The sequence below is a fragment of the Mya arenaria genome, chromosome 6 (genome assembly GCF_026914265.1).
Source record: "Mya arenaria isolate MELC-2E11 chromosome 6, ASM2691426v1".
In the NCBI taxonomy this organism is placed as follows: Eukaryota; Metazoa; Mollusca; class Bivalvia; order Myida; family Myidae; genus Mya; species Mya arenaria.
Window position 1 is genome coordinate 81,810,125 of NC_069127.1, and position 23,460 is coordinate 81,833,584.

At 36.1% G+C, this 23,460-nt stretch overlaps 1 protein-coding gene across 3 annotated transcripts; it reads right to left on the reverse strand.

The window, feature by feature from the left end:
• Positions 1-4,798: 4,798 nt before the first annotated feature.
• On the reverse strand, positions 4,799-21,836 carry LOC128239052 (inner centromere protein A-like). Of its 3 annotated transcripts, none has more exons than XM_052955491.1 (19): positions 21,763-21,836; positions 21,400-21,557; positions 20,745-20,852; positions 20,372-20,455; positions 17,409-18,174; positions 16,974-17,033; positions 16,451-16,605; positions 15,442-15,581; positions 15,062-15,218; positions 13,543-13,668; positions 13,104-13,281; positions 12,750-12,859; positions 11,668-11,835; positions 11,273-11,348; positions 10,562-10,767; positions 8,029-8,137; positions 7,486-7,691; positions 6,673-6,803; positions 4,799-6,469 (listed from the first exon to the last, which is right to left on the reverse strand). In XM_052955491.1, exons 2-19 carry the CDS (start codon positions 21,543-21,545, stop codon positions 6,279-6,281), a joined length of 3,117 nt encoding a protein of 1,038 aa, XP_052811451.1. In that variant the 5' UTR covers positions 21,546-21,557; positions 21,763-21,836; the 3' UTR covers positions 4,799-6,278. The 3 variants fall into 3 exon arrangements, with proteins under 3 accessions (XP_052811451.1, XP_052811450.1, XP_052811449.1); XM_052955490.1 differs by having other exon boundaries at positions 15,062-15,215; positions 20,372-20,458; XM_052955489.1 differs by having other exon boundaries at positions 20,372-20,458.
• Between the last annotated feature and the right edge of the window lie 1,624 nt (positions 21,837-23,460).

Sequence of the window (23,460 nt, forward strand, 5' to 3'; positions counted from 1 at the left end):
GGGGACAATTAGACTTGTAATTGTTCAAAAAAAGAGATTGTACTCACGTACATTTTTTGCTATAGGATATTATTCGGATAATTCCTTTGAAATCTCAAAGGCATAAATCACCATATTGCATGATAAAATGCCTTTTCAAAGGTGTAAAATAAGTTAGTGTTAATAACCTTTGATGCTACGTGGTAAAATGAGTTGAGATTGAGATTTGACTTAAGTTGTCTTCGTGATATTGGGGCCTGGTGTGCGGCTAGATCATGGAGTAGTGCATGCATTTGAGTAAAAATACATTAACGGTCAGTAAAATGGCCCCTGATAAACATTTGGAATGATGTGGACTCTGCAAACATCTTCTTGAAGGAACATTTTGAGAACCACAGAGTGCAAATTGAAAGATGAAAATATTCAAAACCGCTTGAAATGAAAATATGTCTGTCCCATTGTCCATTAGGAGCTGTATAATGGCAGTTTTTACTTATTTTTCGATTGAAACACAAAAACCTTTTATGCAACATGGGAAATGACTTCATAAGAATACTTGCTACAGGATGTTAATTTATGCATATAAAGTTAAATGTATTATTTTGTTCGAAGAAAACGTATAAAATGCTTTGAAATAGAAAGTAGTTTTAGGCCGCTAGTCCGCAAACTCCACACCGTAGGCCACCAGACCATTCGACTGCTTCTTCGACATTTTTATGTTTTCAAAACTGCTTGGAATTAAAATATATCTTTCCCATTGTCAATTAGGTGCTGAAAATAATTTAAAAGAAATAGTGTGCTTTTACACAAAGAAATAATGTGCACCATGGGGGATGTCATTTAAGAAAATTGCTGATAATCGCATAGGATATTAATTTCTGCATAATAGCGTTGATTTGTAAGAAAAAGCATTAAAAATGCTCTGAAAAAGAAACAATTTTAGGCCGCTAAGCTGCATGGCCGCCAACTTCATGCCGCTAGTCCGCTAACCTCAAGTCACTGTGAACTTAAGATTAAGTACAATAATTATCGTTTAAATTCGAATTAAATTCGTCAATGCATACATGTATATCTCGGCTTTTTAAAAGCTTGCCAAGTTAAATACCTTTAGTTATGGCAATCAGCGGTATATTCTTCTTTGTCAGCCCTGATTTGACAAATCCGTTCTTTTTTAGTTGTCTTGAAGTTCTAAAATTTCAAAACAGTTCGAAACAAAAGTGCCCTCTCTAAAACCTAAAATGCTCGAGAGAAAGTGCGGCATTTGCTATTTGGAACAAATTCCGCCTTCCTTCAAAGTGCATGTTGTACATTTCAATTTGTTTTTCAAATTGAAAAGATTCAAGAAATTGATTTTCCTGAATAATTCAATTCTGAAATTGGCGTTTCACTGATTCATTACTGTGCAATATCAATATTGCTAGCTTTTAATTGTACAAGATCGGCTATTGGACGCCATTTACAACATTGTGATGCATGTATGGACTGTCCGTTCAGTGTCTCTCGTTCAGTGAGTTTTAGACCTTAGCCTCTGCCTCTAAAGACGGTATCTGTTTACGTTTTGGCTAATTGGCTTGCCCCTGTAGTTTTCATTGTATTTTTATAGTTAATATACAGGTTGAGAGACTGAATATGAATTAAGATCTCAATAATAAACAAGAAACGTCTTAATGCGACGAAACCCGGTTTTCAATGATTGACAGAAGAACTTCAGCCTGTGTCTGTTTTTCGATTTTAGTAACAGTGACCTTGACCATAGGGAACCTAAACACAATCACATAAAAGGTATCCATAAACTCTTCCTTTATACCAAGTTGGGTCAAGATATGTCAACCCTAACTAAAGTTATTCAGTTTCAACTGTTTTTCTATTTTTAGTAAAGTGACCTTGGCCTTGAATCTAGGGACCCCAAACACAATCCCATGAAAGGTATCCATAAACTCTTCCTATAGACCAAGGTTGGTCAAGATATGTGAACCCTGGCTAAAGTTATTTAGTTTCAACCATTGTTCTACTTTTAGTAACAGGGACCTTGATCCTAGGGGCCCCAAACACAATCCAATGACAGGTCTCAATAAACTCTTCTATTATACCAAGTTTGGTCAAGATATGTGGACCCTGACTAAAGTTATTCAGTTTCAACCGTTTTTCTATTTTTAGTAACAGTGACCTTGACCCTGACCCTTGAAGCCCCAATCGCAAACCCATGAAAGGTATCAATAAACTCTTCCTTTATACCAAGTTGGGTCAATATATGTCAATCCTCATTTAAGTTATTAAGATTCAACCGTTTTTCTATTTTAAGTAACAGTGACCTTGACCCTAGGAGCCCCTAACATAAGCCCATGAAAGGCATCCCATCAACTCTTCCTATAGACCAAGTTTGATCAAGATATGTCAACCCTAACTAAAGTTATTCAGTTTCAAATCGTTTTTTTTATTTTTAGAAACAATGACCTTGGCCCTAGGGATCCCAAACTCAATACCATGAAAGGTATCTATAAACTCTTCCTATAGATCAACTTTGGTATAGTCTATAGATCAACTTTGGTAAAGTAATGTCAACCTTAACTCAAGTTATTTAGTTTCAACCGTTTTTTGTTTTTTTTTAGTAACAGTGACCTTGACTTTGACCCTAGAGACCCCAAACGCAATCCCATGAAAATTATCCATAAAATTTTCCTATAGACCAAGTTTGGGCAAGATATGGCAACCCTAACTAAAGTTATTTAGTTTCAACCGTTTTTCTATTTTAAGTAGCAGTGACCTTGGCCTTGATCCTAGGGACCCCAAACGCAATCCCATGAAAGTTATCCATAAACTCTTCCTATAGACCAAGTTTGGTCAAGATATGTCAACCTTAACTAAAGTTATTCAGTTTCAACCGTTTTTCTTTTTTGTGTAACAGTGACCTTGACCTTGACCTAAGGGACCCCAAACGCATTTCCATGAAAGGTATCTATAAACTCTTCCTATAGACCAAGTTTGGTCATGATATGTCAACCCTAACTAAATTTATTCAGTTTGAACCGTTTTTCTATTTTAGTAACAGTGACCTTGACCTTAGGGACCCCAAACGCAATCCCATGAAAGGTATCAATAAACTCTCAATAGACCAAGCTTGGTCAAGATATGTCAACCCTAACGAAAGTTATATAGTTTCAACCATTTTTCTATTTTTAGTAACAGTGACCTTGACCATAGGGACCCCAAATGCAATCCCATAAAAGGTATCCATAAACACTTCCTATAGACCAAGTTTGGTCAAGATATGTCAATCCTTTCTGAAATGATTCAGTTTCATAGGTGAGTCTTGACTTTGCTGGCAGCCTGAACAGCGACGTTCGTCATTCTAATAACCAGGTATCACTTTGTGAAAGCCTGGTTAACATTGTGTGAGTCTGTCATTCTGTTGGTTCTTATTAACCTACAATCAAACATTATTTCACTTAACCATTTATCAGTGGACCAACTTAAAGGATTATATATATATAATATATATTCTTAAAATACGGCTTAGAAAACGTTCTAATAAGATGAGAATATAACCCAAGTTACTTTATGAATACAGTAGATGGTAGCCAAATGGGTGCATCTTAGGAATTTCCGGCAACATCACTGCGTACAAATTAGTTTATAACATTGTCCTCATTGAGCACGAACGCCAAAAGATTAGTGTCCCTTTATCACGATAACATGAAATTATGTTAGAAACAAATTTTCTAAGTAATAAGCACGGGACACCTCTACTTAGACTATTAAAGTATCAATAACTTATCTATACTAGATTATCGGAAATTGTCTGTTCTAAGAATGGGAATATGATTGTGCCTTTTCAAGTATTATTGATAAATAAATGTTATTTATGTTTTATGTAAGTATCTGTGTAGAAATAATACTAGTGCTGTTATGAATGCTTCACACTCTTTGGGTGTTTTACAGGTTAAATCCAAACTACTTTGCTTCATCAAAAGTATGCATAACTCAGTCACTGTCGTATCAGGGCATGTGTGTTAGAATAAATTGAAAGGCTAATGTCCAAAACTATGCCAAGAATACACCGCAACGAAGCTTTTACGCAAAAAAATTAAACATCTTATTAAAAAAGTATACGCCTAAAAATCATAGAATGAATAGTATTTTGTTATTGTATAGCAAATCATAGTATTTGAAGCATTAGCAACGCGAAACCTGGGATACAACTATTTCGACTTTCAGACAATCATTTTTGTTTCTTATCTCATACAAGTTATATTAGAAATACACCCTTACAAATAAGCGTGCTTCATGGTCACACCAGGTTATAATAACAAACCCTGCAGGCGATGGTACACTTGCGGTCGGTAATAATATCTAAAACATCTTGGGCTGAACTAGTGAATATCAGTAGGTTACCTTCCTACAGAGCATCTATTATTTTGACCCACACTAATCTGATTAATATAACGATCTATAAACAGTTATATTCTGCCAAAAATAAAACGCCGGAATACAGAAATACAGTGCGGAAATAGCCGAACAAGCAAGGACTCATACTCGGATAATCTATTTTTATGGTTTCGACGTCATTCTGCTACTAAACATAGAGCGCATTGTGAAAAAATGGGTTAAAACGACATGAATAGAAGTAGTTCTTTGGAGTTTGCGGTCTTAAGCCTACCTGTGCGCATGCGCAGATAGTCTTAAAATATATAACGTATTTATCCACCAGTTTTCACTTAAAACATAATACCAAATATTGAAAGGTTTGCTATTAAGAAAAGAATACTAATGGTGATCCATCCTTTAAACGCAAGCCAACAGTAACATACTGATAAAAAACCAAGATTGTACGTTTATTATTTAAGTCATAAAAAGTCAATATATCAGAGACAAATTACATTGAAAAAACAACAACAAAGATACATTGTTCCTACAATTTAAATTGGAGTAAAACAGACGGAGATACAGTATAGGAATAAATACAAATATTTACTGTGAAATGAGACAAAAACAGAATAATAGATTAATCCAAAGAACCCTCAGATATTGTTTTATATTTATTTCATCAACTTACTATTGTTTTAATACAAAAATAATAAATGTGTGTACACATTTAAAACTACCTTTAATTACAAATGTGAATAATCATTGAAGGTGTATAGTCCCACTGTAAATCTATGGATATGTGAAGAAAAATACTGAGGGCTATTCCAGTAAAACATAACCCACGGGGGGAAGGCAATTATTTAAATGGTATATGGGTGGGTGTCTTTTTTCGCTTATTTAGAGCTGGGAAGGGTGAATTTGCTTCTGTAAGGGGGTGGTATACTTTAAAAGTGCCCCCCCCCCTCCGGGGTTATATGTTTAAATGGAATAGCCATGAAAAGAATGGAGCATTTACCAAGCATTCGGTCATGAAACAAAGGTTGAAATATAAGATAATAGATTAGGCATGTCAAGAAGGGCTAGATTTTACAATAATGTGCCCAGTGAACTCGAAATAATACAAAATTCAAATATCTGAGTATAAGCTGTGACTTTCCTCACATAGGTTAAGGATTTAAACAGATAGATGGATTGGATCGCAATCAGCCCCAAACATGAGCAGATATGCACTATTTGTAACTTTAAAGAGGATGAGTATCACTTTCCTCTGTAATGAACTGAGAATCAATTAGATATATACCTAGGTACTACAACACTGATGTTTGTATAAATGACCTGAGTTGTTTAATACAGACATCGAACATACTCAATCATTAATGACATAACAAAATCAGCGTATATATATAGACACCAAATAAGTCTATTTGAAAAAATGATCCTTAATAAATTACACATCAAGGGAAGCAACTCTGTGTGCAAAAAATACATACATAAACTCTTACATGTGTTAATAGTGTTCCAATTACTAAGCAAAAGCTATATGTAACTACATTTAAGGACACAAAATGTACAAATTATTATTTGAAATAAAACCCTAAAACACTAAAAAAAATCATTTTGCTTAAAAATCTGCATTCAGACAATCACATTTATGTTGGCTAAAACTGATCATGGCATGTCCAAATATCTTTTAAGATACGTTTTCAGACCATCATGTCTTTGGCACTCTCAAAATCAGATATAAAATGTTTGTCTCCCTATACGAAGATCAGCACTGTCCTCACACAGAGTCTGAGAGATCTGTGTCAGAGCTGAAGGACCAATATTCCTGTTAACTTGGCAGTGTTTTTAAAAACATCAAGCCGGCCAAAAGCCATAGTAATCATCCTGTAAATGAAACAATCACAAATGAATGCCCAGCCTGCATGCCCCGATCAGCTGCGCCCAAGAAGACCAGGCTTCAAGATGGGCGTGTCCCAGTGGGCAGAGCTTGTACGCTTGTTGAAGCGGGCTTTCTTCTTGTGGAAGAGCTTGTTGAGATCAGGGTCTGCTACGGTCCCAAGCAGATTGAGGATGTCTGGTGGATGGTAGTACTGCTTGATAAGCTGGGTCTTCAGGTGAGTCCCTGAGCAAAAAAAAAATTATAAAGTAGAATTGTTCTATGTATAAACATATTTTCGAATCAAAGAAACTAACTTTTTCAATAAGTGTGCTTGCAAGAGCTGTTTTTTCAAGGTCTAAACAGAATTTTTTTTTTTACCAACTTAAATGTAAACATTTAAAGACTTCTTCAAAAATACATGTGTGAAATAACATCTGCTAGCATACCTTGTGCCCAGTCGGGAATCTTTTTTCTTGGGTGGTCTTCATCATCGGTGTCATCACCGGAGTTGAGATCATCGATGCAGTAGTTCTCCAGGGAGGCGCTGTGACTATTATGCTTGGGTGTCATCTCATACCTGACATAGCCAGAAACAAAGAGGATAGGAGATTTATTTTTAAGGCTGCAGGGCAAGATTGATATATATATATAATTAATTCCGATATACAATATTTGGATGTCAATGTATAATAATCTTGTTTATTATTTTTAAAGCCCATGAAGCACCAATCAGAGGGACTGAAACAGACCTTAGGTAAACATTGCTACGGGGATATAAACAACTTGGATCCATTGTTAACATTTATATTACATTCATCTTCCTTTAAAAAAACTACCTGATTTTCTGAGCAAAATATAAAGCTGCATTCATTTCTATTCTTGCGCCAAATTGTGAAAAATTGCAGAACAAATAGCATCAGTTAAGTCCTTTCAGAGTATTACAACTTGTTTTACAAAGCCTCTCTGATGGGTAATTGAGTCTAAAAAGGGGCATACCTCAACTACTAGTATTTTGAAAGGTAAGTGCCGTGTGGGTGCACATTTTTCCGGTCACATGTGATGTACTGAGTTTCACGTAAATAATGCCTGCACATTTTTGGAGTTATGGCAAAGATTTTGTTGCTAGATGACATCTTATAACAACGCAAGACTTGGACATTATCTTGACTTTTTTCTTCAAAACAAGTTAAAACATGGTTATATTGAGAAGTTTCAAATAAATTAACATTACAAGTACAATTCCATGTAGGTTAACATACGAGTCATTCTTGTTGCCAGCTACAGCTGCATTCTCGATGGAGTGTGTCCTGTTAAGGTTGGGTTTGGGTGGCTGGGCAGTCGGGGCAGCGGTCCCGGTGGCAGTCTGAAGCTGATTGTTGTGTTTCTCCACCAGCTTTTTCATCTCCTCTTCCTGTTTCCGCTGTAAATCCTTCACCGATTCCTCTTCTGCCAGCCGAAGACGTTCCTACACAATAGAGGAAAGTATCACATGCTGCTGATGATAGGAACAGTGGATGAAATAATGGACAGAACAGTGAGAGTGCTTATTACCTGCGGTAAGTGTATGTATTGCTTTAGATATCTAAACTCACTAACTAAACAAAATAACAACACCAATTTCTTAATGGTTCATCTGTAATCAGTATTTAACTAAAAGCACTCAAACATATCAATGACAAATGACTTTTTGTATATGGAGTTTATTGCACTGAGCCGATGATACGGTTGGTTTGGTTAAACTGCGGGCACTAGTGTAATTTGTACACAGCATCATCACTACCCCTTGATTCTTTATGCCATACCTGTTCTTTCACCTTCTCCATTTCACGTTTCTGCTGCAGCTCTCGCACACGTTTCTTATCAAGTTCCTGTTTTTCCTTTTCCGCGCGCTCAGCAGCTGCCTGACGCTCCCTGAAATAGTATTATTTAGGGATGCAAACGAATGGCAAAATCGATATTCGAATATTCGGTAATTCTTTCGATCGAATATTCGAATATTCGATAAAAATTGAATCTTTAAAAAGTTATAGTTATCTATTAATTTTAGTTATAAACCACGATACCCTTTTCTTTATTTGTCGAATGTTTCTAGTGTTATCGTAATACAATACAATACATAGCAGCGTGTCGAATATTATTACATCGACATATGAAATACATATCTAGCACATAACAAGCACATACAATTCAATGAAATCACTCATCAATAAAATCATCACATATGATGGCCTTGTTCTTATTCAGAAATATTATCTTATCAACAAGATCACATGACAGTCTGTTTCTAAGTTTGTTAACAATGAGTCCGGCGCAGGAGAAAATTCTTTCTGATGGCACAGACGTCGCAGGTATCCCAAGCAGTTGGCGAGCAACATGTGCAACGCGAGGAAAGCGTCCCTCGTTCTTTTTCCATCATGCAAGTGGAGTGGCCTCCTCGTCGGAAGGTTCGTGCCGGTACCGACGCAGCTCGTCGTTAGCCGTCTTGGTCGTCTTTGGAACCATGAAGCTAAGACGGGGTCGTTTGGAGGGTGTTGACGCACTCTCGTCGGGGTTGGCAACCGAAATGGAACATCGTCCAATCTACTCTCGAGCGCGTCTTCCGTGTAGCGCCGCTGTTCCGTTGACAGGAAGTCCAGGTCTTTGTAGCGGGGGTCCAATAGAGCGGCAAGGACTAGGGTGGATGTGGCGGTGGCATCGTTCGAAGGTCGGAAGCGGCGACGAAGCTCAGCAGCAATAACACCCTTCACTTCCTTGACGACATGGGAATCAGCCTCGCATGCACGGAGTGTGTTGTCCAAAAGACTTGTCACGATGAGATAACTTCACTGCATGACACGTTCTTCTCCGTTGACATATACGCAGTCGTCTCAGTCAAATGACTGAGTACGTCACTCAGCTCGGAGACGACGGTCCACTCGCCGTCCTTCAACGACAGGTGCTGGTCGGCCTTCCGGGTAACCCGAGTGTCCAGCATGAGGTCGGACAGGACGCGGCGTTGCTCGTTCAGCCGGGCCAGTATAGCATGCGTGATGTTCCATCGGGTTGTAACATCCTGCACCAGCTCGTGTTTGGGCACCTTTAGAGTAGCTTGGCGCTTGCGCATTTCGGCCGTCAATGTAGTCGAGTGTTTGATGTGCCCGACCAGCTTACGACATCTGGAGACGACCCTGTTGACATCCGGGAGAGCAAATGCCGGCTTGATGGCCAGCTGCAGTGTTTGCCCAAAGCACCCAGAACACAAATCATGTTTAAGACCAGAAACGCTAAACTTTTTCATTGATTGCTGTTTACTGCTTTCACTTTGAGAACTCGGATGCTTAGCCTTCACGTGATTCCAGAGATTAGTCGTCGTGCCCATGTACGACAACCTCACACTGCATAGTTTGCACGTGACAGATTTCTTGTCAACAGAGCGCGTGAAATAAGTCCATACTTCAGATGTGGCTGGCATCTTTTACGTTGTTAAGAAATACAAATCTAATATATAATAATAATAATAAGTTTAACTTATAATGTTTTGCGAACATATATTCTGAAGGAATGAAGTGGTATCTACTTTCAGCGTATAATATCAATCACCGATTTGAGCAATATTGCTCAGCTTAATTGGCAGGCAAACTGACAAGAGGGTGTGAAGGCCGCTTCCTTAAATTCTTAATTGGCATGGTCATTTAAAAGAACTGAAAATCAATTAAACTTGTTTGATGTCACTTCCTAATAGCCAGTTATTTTACAATTATGGACACTGTTTATAGTACCCTACGATCGATCCCTAATTGACACATGACGCACACTCGATTGTCATCTCGTTAACGCCTCAGGCACAAGATGCGTATTGTTGTAAAAACAAGACAATATAATTTTAAACACAACAACTGCCCTAAAGACTCAAGGTTTATATCATTATTTTTTGAAAAAATAATCGAATATTCGAATACCGATTTAAAATTCGAATACTAAACGTTCGATCGAATATTCGAATATTCGAATATTCGTTTGCATCCCTAGTATTATTAGTAGTAGTAATATTTGTTAAACCTTTTGTATAAGGCATGATTAAGTTGACAGATTCAAACTCTTTTTAAGGAAACATTGTATTATATGCAAAATGTAGCATCATAGCCTTTCCGTATAACCATGAACTCCTTAATTCGTCTGTAAGCAACAAAACACTCATTGATTAATGTCCACTTCCTTGCCCTGTTAATAAGCATGATTTGTAGAGTGTTCGTATTGTCAAGCAAATTTTCATCATTATAAAGGTTGAAGCAACACCATGCCCACGCCTGCACTCACAACACCCCTCCCCCCGCTCATGTCACACCACGCACTCACCTCTCCTCTTTCCTCTGCTGCCATTCCTTGTGCTTCTCCTCCTCCTGTTTCAGCAGCTTTTCCCGATCCCGTTCTCGCTCTGCCTCCATCTCCCGCAGTTTCTCTGACAGGCGACGTTTCTCCTGCAGGATCTTCGCCTGCCGTTCCTGCTCCTCATGCTCGCGTTTCCGTGCCAACATCTGCTCGTGGGCACGCTCTTGCTCCAACTGAAAATAAAAAGAGATTCTCATAATGTCCAGTTAATATGTAGACTTTTTTTAGCATGTTCCGATATATATAGATTCTTATAACTAACCCAACATGTCCTATTGATATGTATCTTTCTTACTATTTGACCAAGCATGTTCTATTATGTAGCGATCTTAATATTTGACCAATCATATTGTTATTTATTCAGATCGCATTCATTTCTTTTTTCTCTTTACAGAGTATCTTTCATGTCATTGTTTATAACTGAATGTTCTGCATGAACCGGTAGTAGTAGCAATAAGATTGAAATTTCCAGACCTTTCCTGTGAAATCTTTCAATTTTCTCCTATTTTCATTTGCATATTTAAATACTGATGTTCATTTTCCTAAATAAAGCATCTTTACATAAAAACAATATTCACAAAAAAACATAAACTTGAAGACTGATTGGCAGCCATCATTGTTAAGGTAAAAATTCCATCAAGCAAAGATAGCTACTCTCTCAGTGGCCCATGTCTTTACCTGTTCCTGCAGTTTACGTTGTCGATCAGTTTCCTCCCGTTTTCTCCTCTCTTCAGCTTCCTCAAGCTTCTGTTGTCTAAAATCACAACATCATGCCATTACATACACTGGAGCAATGTTAACATACACAGATAATAAATGATGATACATGTTTTAAGTTGAGCTGTCTTATAACATACACAGATAAAAATGCTATTTGATGTATACTTGAGCAGAGTTAACCCATGTTGGAAAAGTTGAATGCTAAAGATTTTAATATACATTATAAATTTATCATTTTGTAAAATATATACTGTATAATGTCAATACCAAAACCAAGTAAAGAGGACAACATTCTCATACTTCGAACACTTTTAACAAACTAATATCCAAAAGCTACAAGCTCCACGTAATACCTGAGTTTCTGTTTATCCTGCTCCTCACGTACACGTTCCTCGCGTTGTTTGAGGCCGTTCTCCCTCTTCTCCTTGAGTCGTTTCTCAAGCTCTACGCGTGACTGCTTCTCCTTTGCCAGCTGTATCTCACGCAGGCTCTGAACTTTACGCATCTTCTCTTCTCGCTTCCTGAAAGAGGGGAAAGGACAATTTCAAATACAGTTTCTTCCCTTCTACCAATAAATACCATTCCATTATTTATTTCTTAACAGTCATAAAGATGTTGAATTGTGATCAACAAACCTAAATGCTAACTTGTCTTTTGAACCTTGAATAAAGTCAGCCATCCTTGCTGGCTTATGTATGAATTTTGACTTTACTTTTTTAATCATAGCACTTGATCATTTCAGTACTATAAGACTCAGAACTCTAACCTATGGTAAAATTCTAAACATACATTTATTCAACATTTGCAACAGGTGTTTCTGCTTTATAGTATGAAGCACTTTGGACCAAAGTGAGTAATTGTTCTGCCTCAAATGGAAGCTGTTGTGATTGATTTAATATTTTATTTTTATGAATACTGTTTATACTTCTCATCAAGCCTTCTGGTGATATATATAAGCAGATGCTGGATGCTGTTTACAATTTATAATGCACTTTGGTTTCCAAGCCCTAAACATACAGTGAAGTAAGGATAAGTTGATTTCAGTAAATAAAAGATCCTGAACACATTAAACTAGAAACATACACTACAATTTTAAAGCAAAGGCATAAACAATTGTGTTGAATGCGTTTTTATAAAAACTTGGAAATCATTTTGAATATGTTTTTTTTTTCAGTGATTGGAATTGCAAAGTTACTCAAAAATGCTGTTATCTTGAGCTCAGTAAGACTTGTATTCATTGTCAACTAACAAATATCCACTAAAAGAGTCACCTGTTATCTCATATCTTCAGTCTTTTTCATACAATTTACCTTCATGTGTCTTAAAGTTAGGAATAAACCATTCATTTAAGGAAAGACAGGATTATATCAAACTGGTGAAAAGTGCTTAAAATGTGCACTTTATAGTATATGTATTATTATACAGGTTGTCATACTTCCTCATTTCCTCAATCTTCTTCTTGTGTTCCTCCTCTCTCCTCTTCATCCTCTCATTTTCCCGCTCTTCCTTCTGACGTAACTCGGCGGCCTTCTTCTGCTGCGTCTCCTGCACATAGTAGGACAAGGGGGTCATAATGTAGGACAAACAGTCATGTGGCATAACCATCTATAGAATTGGTAAGCTGAACAAATTTCATATTTTGCATGGCAACATAGATCAGACATAAACACTGGCTAAAAAACCCAGACAAACGTGCCTGCTACTAAACTTTTTACTGATATACAGTTCATGTCTGCTGACATTTAAAGGTTAGCAAATGAAAGTCACCAAGATATCAGTTGGCATATACCTTATGTGTGGCTTTAGGAGCTGGACTGCGGGTGATGAAGGAGCGAACAAGGCCTGTGTGGAGGTTTACTGGTCTGATTGGGTTGGTCGAGTTCTTGTTAAGGTTGTTAAGGAACGAATGAGGTTGGGGGCGAACTACCTTGCTGGCCGGACATTTCGGGGATAGAGAATCTTCATCACTGTACATAAACACAATAAATGAATCAGTCTTCAAAGATTGTGGAATAAATTGAAAAAGAAAAAGATTTAATTATGAATTTAAGTGATGACAAAAGCACATTGTCTTTCAAACAGGTGCTACGATGCTTCATGGTTTATCACAGAATTTCAGAAGAAGATATTTATGTACAAGGGACATCTTAATATCCATGTGACTTTTATATAAACAAAACACAAAAGACTTGATATTACATGATAAAGTGTGAAGCCCCACAACTCACTCTTGCTCCATGTGTTGTTCAGAGAAAGAATTATTGTCATCAACACTGGACACACTGACACACGAGCGCTTCGCCACCTTCTCACCATCTGACTCCTCCTCATGCTGGCGCTTACGGGTCTTTGTTCTTGCAAAAGAAAATATACTATTTTTTCCATTCTGTCAAAAACATTTTGTTTTAGAGTGAAAATAAGAATAGTTGATTTCAGTGTAATAGAAAAATTTATTTCGCAGGCCCCAGTTTCTCGAAGCTTCTTAAAGGGACTGTACACCAGATTGGCACCAAAAAAAAGTATTTTTCTGTAACAAACCTCAGGACAATTATTTAATAGAATGTGTCATGCTTTGATATCATAAATGTAAAAAAAGTACCAAAATAAAAAATAAAATCTGTCGGAGATCGGGTTTGAACCCGTGTCGCCAAAATTGCAGTCCAGCGTCGTATCCACTGAGCTATGACGGCTTACTCTAATCAGGTGACATAATTAAGCTATACACCTAACTCGGTAATATCACGTGATAACACTGACTAGCCAATCACACATAAGGAATGAATTCTACTAGGTAGACATACCCAGTAATCTTTTTTAATGGAAAAATACGAAATAACTGCTAAACTTAAATAAATTGTAAACTATGTGGTACTTCAGTTAGTAAGTTTCAATGCATTGTACACATTAATCCCAAGTTTATGACAGTTTTCGACAATTTTCTTTTCTTCTTGCAAATTGATCATCTGGTGCACAGTTGCTTTAAGTCCCTTATAACAGGATTAAGCTAATCGCACTATTTTTCTTTGTCTTTAATTCGCGTATTATCAACTTCAATAAAAGTTATTGGACTTAAAGTAGCAATTACTGTTATGGTTATCACAATAAACCATGTTTTATTCACCAAAATCACATTTAAGTGTGTATATTATCTAATTGGAAATGATTTAAGCCTATTAAGCTTTAAATTAAGTTTTGAGAAATTGGGGCCTTGTGATCACAAAATTGCATAAACCTTGAGTGGTTGTGCAACTTGTAAAAAAGTTGCTTTCAGTAACAACTCTGTGAAATAAATAAATCTTACACCAAAAAACAACAAATGTTTCTTTCAATTAATGCTGAAATTTAAAAACTTGTCAATTTAACTGGAATTAACTTGAACATCGCATGGGAAACATGACATCATTTTTTAAAATTCAACCTGGCTTAGTGAACTTTATTTAGCAATTAATAACTAAAATCTATAAGAGCAGTGAAAAGAACATAATATAACATTGTTTTAGTGAAAAGCATAAAAGAAAACTGTATCTTCTCCTTAAAAAGTTACAAATATTGAATGGTTTGTATTGTTTCCTTTGTAGGGGGATTTTTTAAAGTAGTATTTTGCTAAAACATTTGTGACAAGGGACTGACCAGTGCCTAGAAAACTTAGGGATGAAATTGATAACGGTAGCTCTAAATTATTTTATCGCTCCCGAATCTTAAACTGGCATGAAAAATTGCAGAAAGACAGCTCTATATTCTCTATACCTGGTCCTTGGAGCTGTTGATGCTGGACTCACAAAGGCAGAGTCCTCTTTTTCATTCACTGTTCCCTCCGTGACTTGGGGCTGCCGGGTTTTAGTGCGGGTCACTCGAGGTCGGCTGCTCTCTCCATCTACAGAGCTCACACTTCCTCCCTGACCTGCTGTCAAGATCAGAAGTTCTATCAGAAATAATTACTAGGGCTACTTTTTTCTCACAAAAGCAACATCATTCTATTACAGAAAAAAAATGCTCATTGTTTTATGGCTTTTTCCTTTTGTTATCCAAATCTTTTAAGTCTTCAAAGAAAACAAACCCAATGCCATATATTTCTCGCATATCATTAACAATATGTGCCATCAAAACACAATCTTGTGTATACAAACCTGAGTCTACAGAGGCTGCAGATTTCTCAGAGTCTGACTGTGTCTGTGCGCGTGTCTTTGTGCGTGTAGACCGGACTGGTCTAACCACCTCCACCACCTCCGTCTCCTCCTCTGAATTCTCTCCTTTACTCCTTGTGCGCCTATAGTAAATTATAAGGTGAACAGAGATCATGGTTTCATAAGAGTGTAGGATTGACATTCTTATCCATCTCTTTTAATTAAAGATTTCTTTTTCACAAACATTTTACGGCTTAGCATTAGCTTTCAACTCTACTTCAGAATTTTACCTACCACTATCATAAATCAACTTCATTTTCTGCTACAACAGATTTGTTTATGCAATCTTCCCTTTAAGATAATCCTTATCAGGCCCATTCTACTATGAATTTTTAAACCTGGTTAAGTTAAGGTGAAAAAATGTAAAAAATCACAAATGGAGCATATGTTGTGAAATATAATGTTGTTTTTTTTTCTTTTTAATTATCATTTGCCCTGCACTCTGGGATCCTAAAGTTACTCTTAAAATAAATGCCAAATTCCTCTAGCACATAAGCAATTGCCAATTTAACATACACAAGTCCGGCTTAGAAACATTCTTGCACAAGCTCTTGGTGCCAATTAAAACAGTCCAGTCAGTTTTAAGGTATTTCTTAAAAACTTTTTTGCTTATATATATACATATTCATTACTGGACAACAAGAATTCATACAAGGACGAAGGACGTCCAGAACCAACTTGCCAGGGCCTGAGGCCCAGTCAGATGACTGTTAATGTCAAGCCCTGTCTATTTTCTGGTAAAAAAATCATCTTCAATTCAGCATTTTTATCCATTCTGATGATGAATTTATCAATAATTTCAGATTTGCTTTCTTCTTAAATGCTAAAATTCTACAATGAAATACAAGCATAACCTTGCCGGATAAAAGGGAATTATTAATTGAGAGGACATTACTTCTGACATTGCATCTTACATTTTACTTCAATTGAACACCACACGGCTTACACATACCTTTTACCAGTGGTCTGCTGGTCAGCCTCTTCCTGCCCCGCTTCCTCCCCGTCCTGTTCAACTTCCATGGTTTCTATAGCAACCACCTCTGGTGACCCTGGCCTCGACTCTTCTTGGCTGGCAACAGATTCTGTATCAGTCTCCATGCCAGGGTCCTGGAAGCAATTCAGTTCACTGTATAGTACGGTAAAACATCTTGATAATGACAATGTAATTCGGGGCTTCCATTAAGAATTAGAAATTGAAAGTATAAACTACCTTGTCATATGATACATATATTGGAAATGTTATCCAAAACATAAAAGTTCAAGTCTTTCAATCCTTAAAAATTTCTCAACTATCATACAACTATTCTGAACTTGACAAACACCATTAAAGCAGCTAATTTAAGGCCTTTACTTCTTTCTGTGTTATACATAAATTTACTAGTGTGACAGTAGAGTTTACTGTGATAAACTAGCCCATTGTACTATTTGTATTTGGGTTTAAAAAAGATTGAAGATGAATAATTATAAATTCCTACTTCATCTTCCTGTTTCTTTTTTAATCGGAGTCTGGTTCGTGTTCTAACTGGCTTCTCTACCTGCAAAATAATGCCATACATTGCATCTCCATGTGAAATGAATATGAAGGGGGCACCATAAAACCAGGTCAGTCACAAGTATTACATAAACAGTGGTTGTAATTAGAACAAGCCCGCAAGCCCTGCACTGGTAAAATGTCTTCCGGGCTTGCTCAGATTCTGAATTTTATATAGCAGGGCTTGTTAAAAAATTTGATGCCAAGCAATAGTATAAGAATTCGGGCTTGTTCATCCAAAAGTCTAATTTCGATGACTGCATAAATATTCATAAAATATTAAAATTTATTATGAAACATAATTAAAGTTCACCAAATGCATGAGTCATTTTAAACTTCCAACCAATCATTAAATTTAAACGATTAACTCAAACTATACCTCTTGTGTGGTTTTTGACAACTTCTGTGTTGAAGGTAAAGTATGCAGGGATTTTCTCAGGCTTTTCCGTGTCGACTGCCTGTGTGAACTTAATCTAGGTGTGTCCTTCTTAGCAGATTTCACTGGGATAACTTCTTCACCACTTTCACTATGTGGTCTCTTCTGTTTTAGTTTTGACTCTGTGCTGTCGGTTTCTTCTGCTGAAGTGACACTAATGGTTTTTATCTGAACAACTGTCTCCGGCGTTTGAGGAACATTTCCTGCCTGTTCTGGTGTTTTTTGTATAGAACTTCTTGAAACAGGTGAGGCAGACTTTTTTTGCTTGACATTTACAGGACTGATCAGAATAATTTCCTCATATGCAGTTACCTTTTCTTTCACATTCATTTTACAGAAATTTGGATTGATCGGTTTGCCTGGTTTGTTAACAGGGGTTTTGTCAAGATCTGCCCCTAGTCTGTGTTGGAGTGCAAGTGTTGCAGCCCCTGCAGGCTGAGTCCACGTTTCAATAATCTCCACATTTTCCTCCTCCTCCTCCTCAACATTTCCATTGTTTGTTGGAGTTGTCTGTACATCGGCTACAGCCTCAGCACCTACATTGTCAACCTCACTATCTTCATCAGTAATAATGTCCTGAATCTTGCAAACTGGTTCTTGGCTTTTGGCTTTTTTTTTAGTTTTGTTTGTGCGGGTTTTGCTGGCACGAGATGTGGTTGCAGCTCGCTTACTGGCTCGTGTTCTTTGTCCCGTTGGAGGAGTCCCGGACCTTGAAAAGTCATAAAAAAACATGTTTGTTTTAGGGTCAAGTCAAAATATATTTGAATGATGATGACATTTTTTCAATTAATCAAAGCTCCGTGACTATGCCAATTTGCACTTAAGACATTCAATATATACAACCTCAGCAGGGGCTTCAAACAACCAGTTTCAACAATTCAATAAGTTTCATTTGTCACTGCCATCTTTTTCTCGCGAGTGTAATTTAAAGCTGCGATTTAATTGATTCTGCAGAAGTGAAACAAATGGCAGAATACTTTGCAGCTTATGAACCCATATCTTTGGTAGAACTTTAGAACAATGTAATAGGTGAAAGTATATGCCTGAATGGCTGATTACGGTCTTTCTGACAAGTAATGTATATTGAAAGGCCGTAGTTGTAGTTCTTGATTTTAAAATTCAGCTGGTGGATTACCCCTGTAAGTTGGACATAAATCAACAATCATACAATTCTTCTTAACCTTGAAATGCTTGAAAACAATAGTAAATTGTTGCCATCTCCAGAGTCCTACTATGAGTTTAAAGGCCTAGTTTAAAGTAACTCCCATCATGGTTTGTAAAATTCACTCTTTTTATAATTACGAAATAAAGTGTGGCAAATCATAAGGAGTATTAAAACAAAAATACCAAAAACTGGAACCCTTAAGCAAATGTTGATATTTGCTCAAGTATCTTCTTTGAAGATCACAATTTTCATTAGCAATAATAACACGATTGAAATTTAATTACGGCTGTGGTGTTGTGATTGGTTGATTGATATTATCACGTGATGTTATCAATATATCCTTAACAGGTCAACATATCCACCACTTTTGTTTAAGTCCCCGTGGCTGTTAGGACTAGTCAGTTGTTTCTATTTTTTCTTGAATTTACCAGCGTGGGTTTGAACCCCATTAAATTAAAATACTTCTTTTATGCTACAATTGTATTTTTGCTGCAAATCGATTACATAGAGTAAAATAATGATTAAATAAGTATATATATATATATATATATAAAAGCCCATTAGTATGATTTAACCATGATGCTTCACAATTTGGATATAACAACTGACCATGTTATATAACAATTTAAAAAACTTATTATACTAATTTGTTTATTCTTCATATTGTTTATATGTGAGACAATGAGATTATCTATTCTAAAAGTGTCAACACTAAATGGCATTGATCCAATAAACAAATACACAGGAAATTAGCCCATACTGTGACAGACACAAGTGCAATAAACAAGGGATGCACAGCAGGGGATTATCATGCCAAACTGGGCAAACATCCTCAAAATCTAATTTCATTTCCACAGAAAAAGGTTTGAAATGTGCTTGATAAAATACTGAGATGAGCCCGGTTCCATATTCAGTCTTAAATTCAATTTTGTTGTAAAAATTCTGTTACAGGAGCAAATATGCTGAATCTTTTTGGCAAAGAGTCCGTCCCACAATCAGGGGCATTTTTGTTTTTTATTAAACTTCCTATATCATTCCTTTAGAAAGTCAGTTTCCTAAAGTTTGTTTTGTAGTTTAAAACTCATCACAGAAATTAAAAGAAAAGTACCATATAAGTGGGGTTTTTCAGAAGTCATTTAGAAAATAATGTATTTCGACTTGAGTGGATTTTTACATATATTTGGATATCACGAGGCACAAGCTTAGTGCAGTGGAATTTGCAAAAATCTACAAGAGTCAAATACAACATTAGGGATCAAAACGCAATTTTACTAATAACCCTTTTGTCATATACATTACTGGTTTAATCACTTAAAAGATGCATGTTTTCACCCAAATTTTCACTGAAAAGTGTATTTTGCAGCCAATAAGTGACTCTAAATTAACTGTGAGGTACATGTAATTGAAGGTCATTACCAACATCCCTTCCAAGTGTGAGGATAGAAGACATATAATTCACTACTTTATAATGTTGTTGAGTTATGTTTTCAATTCATGTTAAACATAGTATATAGCAGTGAATTATTTAAATGGATAAAATGTTCTGTGTTGTCTGTACAGCATGGGCGTCTCCCTAGTAATTGTCTGATAGTCTTTAGCATTGTGCATTTAACTATATCTATTTGAAATGTTTGGCTACTGGGCTTATCCATGTAAACTCTATTATATTATCAAAATCATTATCATCATGGATATGGAGAAACCATGTTATTTGAATACCAAAAGAACAGAAAAAACTTACTGATCTTCACTGTTTGTTAAAGGTGGAACACTTTCAAAGTCATCATCATCCGAAAATGTAGACAATGTCTTGCATACAGTTTTACTACTGAAAAAGCAACAAAGAACCTTTAAGACCAAATTTTCATTGCAATAGTTCATTGTATGGTTAAGAGTGAAATCAGCAACTAACAGTGAGTCTGGATTAAGTCAGAAGATTCATAGCAGATGGGCCCTCGATAGGCCTTGGCTGATTCGCTGGAAAAATAGGATTGACCAGATTTTAAATTCCCAGGCTTTGTCAAACATTTTTGATACTAGGGTCATCAGAGTAAGAAAAATAAAAAGGTGTAGTTTGTTTAAATCACCTGGGTGTGTACAATCTACAAACATACCTATCTTGTTCCAATGAGTCTGCATCTTGACTGTGCTTTGTTTTATTTCTTATGCGGCGGCTTCTCTGCTTCATTGAAGGCGTTTTAGGTAAAATATGCTGGTCTTGTCTAAAACATCATACATTTGAGAAAATAATGGTGAAACCTGGCAAAACGTTAAAAGGATAAATTTATCAAAAATATTTTAATCTTACTGTGATTCTGGACATAACCATCAAAACCAGTCAAATTTGGAAAAAAAGACAGTGTGTTTTTACCAATATTGGGGCACAATTTGACACATTCCCTGCATTTTTTTTTTAAATTTCAATGTATTCTTTTGAGAAAGAGTCTAAAAATTGGTTTGAGAAAGAAAAATCTACTGACATGTTTTGTAGAAGAAACAGAGGAGAATACACATACGGAATATCACAATACTTGACTAAGTCTTCGTTTAGTTCTGAAAGCAATTTAAAGAAATCCCAATTATGAAAGACCCTGACCCCCTTTTAAGCAAAATTAAAAAAGATCCACACCATTTAATAGTATGTGGCTGCCGAGCCCTTGACCATTATCAGGCTGACATGAAAATGCTTTCAAAAAGTTAGATGGGAGAGTTGAAATGAAGCTACCCTGAAAAGAGCCCTGACCAGATGTAAAATCAAAAGTCACTTACATGCACATCACTTTCCTTGCATCTGCCAGACATTCATCCATGTACGCAAAGACCTTTTCATCGAGGAGTCGCACTCTTTGTTGCACAATATGATGAATGTATTTACAGTCCTCAAAAAATAGACGATGCTCCAAAAAGTCTGCCATATTCTATTATTTCTGAAAACCGAAAACTGGTGAAAATGAAATGTTTTATGAGTAAATCAACAAACATGCCACGAAATTAAGTTACATGTTCGACTTCATGTATTTATGAAGCATTTAAAGACAAAACCTAGTTTCTTTTATCTTTAAAAAATAGTTAAGGAACAATGTTAGTAGAAGCATGGTATCTTATTGATTTCATATGAATTATGTTGCTTACCTTTTGCAAACTATTTTATTTTGTTTACCGCCGTGATTCCTTACGTCAATTTTTGAAATTTCGACCAATGAAATGGCGAAGCGGCGATCACGTGATTAAACGGTTCGGAGTTGTAGTAGTTTTCGTTTCGCAACATTTTTATTATTAGATATATAACATATATAACATGTTCATGCAAAATAAATTATCAAAAATAACTAGACAATTTATGAACAATATCTTGTGTTTTGCATTACTTTGGGTAAGCTTTTATTTGTTTTTGTCAAAACACTTCAAATCACCAAAGTCATTGAAAAATATAGCATTCATACGCGTGGTATCGAACGCTTTAAAACTAGTTATATGGTATGACCATATTACAATAGACAGAAAGGGCCGGCCAAGTTGAAAAAAGCTGACCACAAAAATGAAAATGCTTACTATTGAAATGAATTATATGGGTTATTTTTCATATACATTTGCAATAAATAGGATGAAAGTTCCACATGTGTACTTAACATTTACTAACGTTTGAAAAAGTTGCGATCCTTAAAAATGGTTGAATCACGGACATGGTTTATATGTCCGTGAATAAACGAAACCACTGTGTATTCGATAAAGTTACCAAATCCGGCATATCGGTACAAACAATGCGGTAAAAATGTAAACCAAAAAGTAGATGAAATGGATCCAGCATGTTCAGCCTGTTTTTGAAATCACAAAACATTCATCTATTAAAACCTATAAAGATGAAAAGTAGTTAAAGGTCTGAGGTGGTATAATCATGATTTGATTCATTGTCATGCGATTATTAAAATAAATAATGTAATTCCGTTTAAGTATAATTTGCTCACGAATATTTGGTCAAATCTGGGAGTAAGATTATTGGTCCCAGGTCAAACGAACCGAAATAAATCGCTTTTCAAAAGCCCATGACATTTCTGGCGACTGCACATGAAATAAAATCTTGTCTGCTCTTCGACTATTAATATTGAAATAACGTTTGCAACTCAATTTAGTATAAATCTTCGGGCGTATCGGAATTCAACGTGTTTTAAGTTAGTAAGTATATATGGGCATTAAGCTGAAGATTCTCGCTCCTCTCTGTTGTGTATTTGAAGCTTTTGCAAAATGATGCATAAAACTTGCACTTCCACGTCTTAAAAGTAATCCGCGTTCATTGCTTAACGTGTTAATATAATGAGTAGGTTATTTCCTATCAGCACGAGGCCATGGATTTTAGGCTCTGTGATACAGTTTGAGTTGAACATAAAAGGAAGTGCATTTGGGAATAATTTGAATATTTGATTTGAAAAAAAAACAACGAACTTCACGCCACCGAAAAGGAAATCTTAAAGTAAAAACTGAAAAAGAAGAAAGCGAAAGGACATTTAACCATTGTTTGATGGTACATGAACACAGCACACGAGCGACCACGCTGATCAGTCGGAAATCGGTTTGAATAATTCGGAAAATAAGTTCTCAAGTGTAAGCATGTACATGTACTTAGAGAACACACGTGCAAAAAGTCATTTCCAATAGCAAGCGGTTCCGAAATGTTACGCTAATATACACCAATACTTAGCAACTTGAATAACATTAGTTTCCCAGCTTTTGGTATTCAGTATATGAAATCAACATCAAGTACCTTTTCTAGCTAATGAAGATGTAATACTAGTGCTCAAACACCGCCTTTGGCTGTAAGTATCATCGAAGACA

Coding starts and splice junctions, on each gene's coding strand:
- LOC128239052 (XM_052955489.1), bottom strand. CDS start 21,545: ATGGCAGACTTTTTGGAGCATCGTCTATTTTTTGAGGACTGTAAATAC. Junction 13,669..15,061: donor TCAACAGCTCCAAGGACCAG/GTATAGAGAATA, acceptor TTCTTTTGCAAG/AACAAAGACCCGTAAGCGCC. Junction 11,349..11,667: donor CAGGATAAACAGAAACTCAG/GTATTACGTGGA, acceptor TTGTGATTTTAG/ACAACAGAAGCTTGAGGAAG.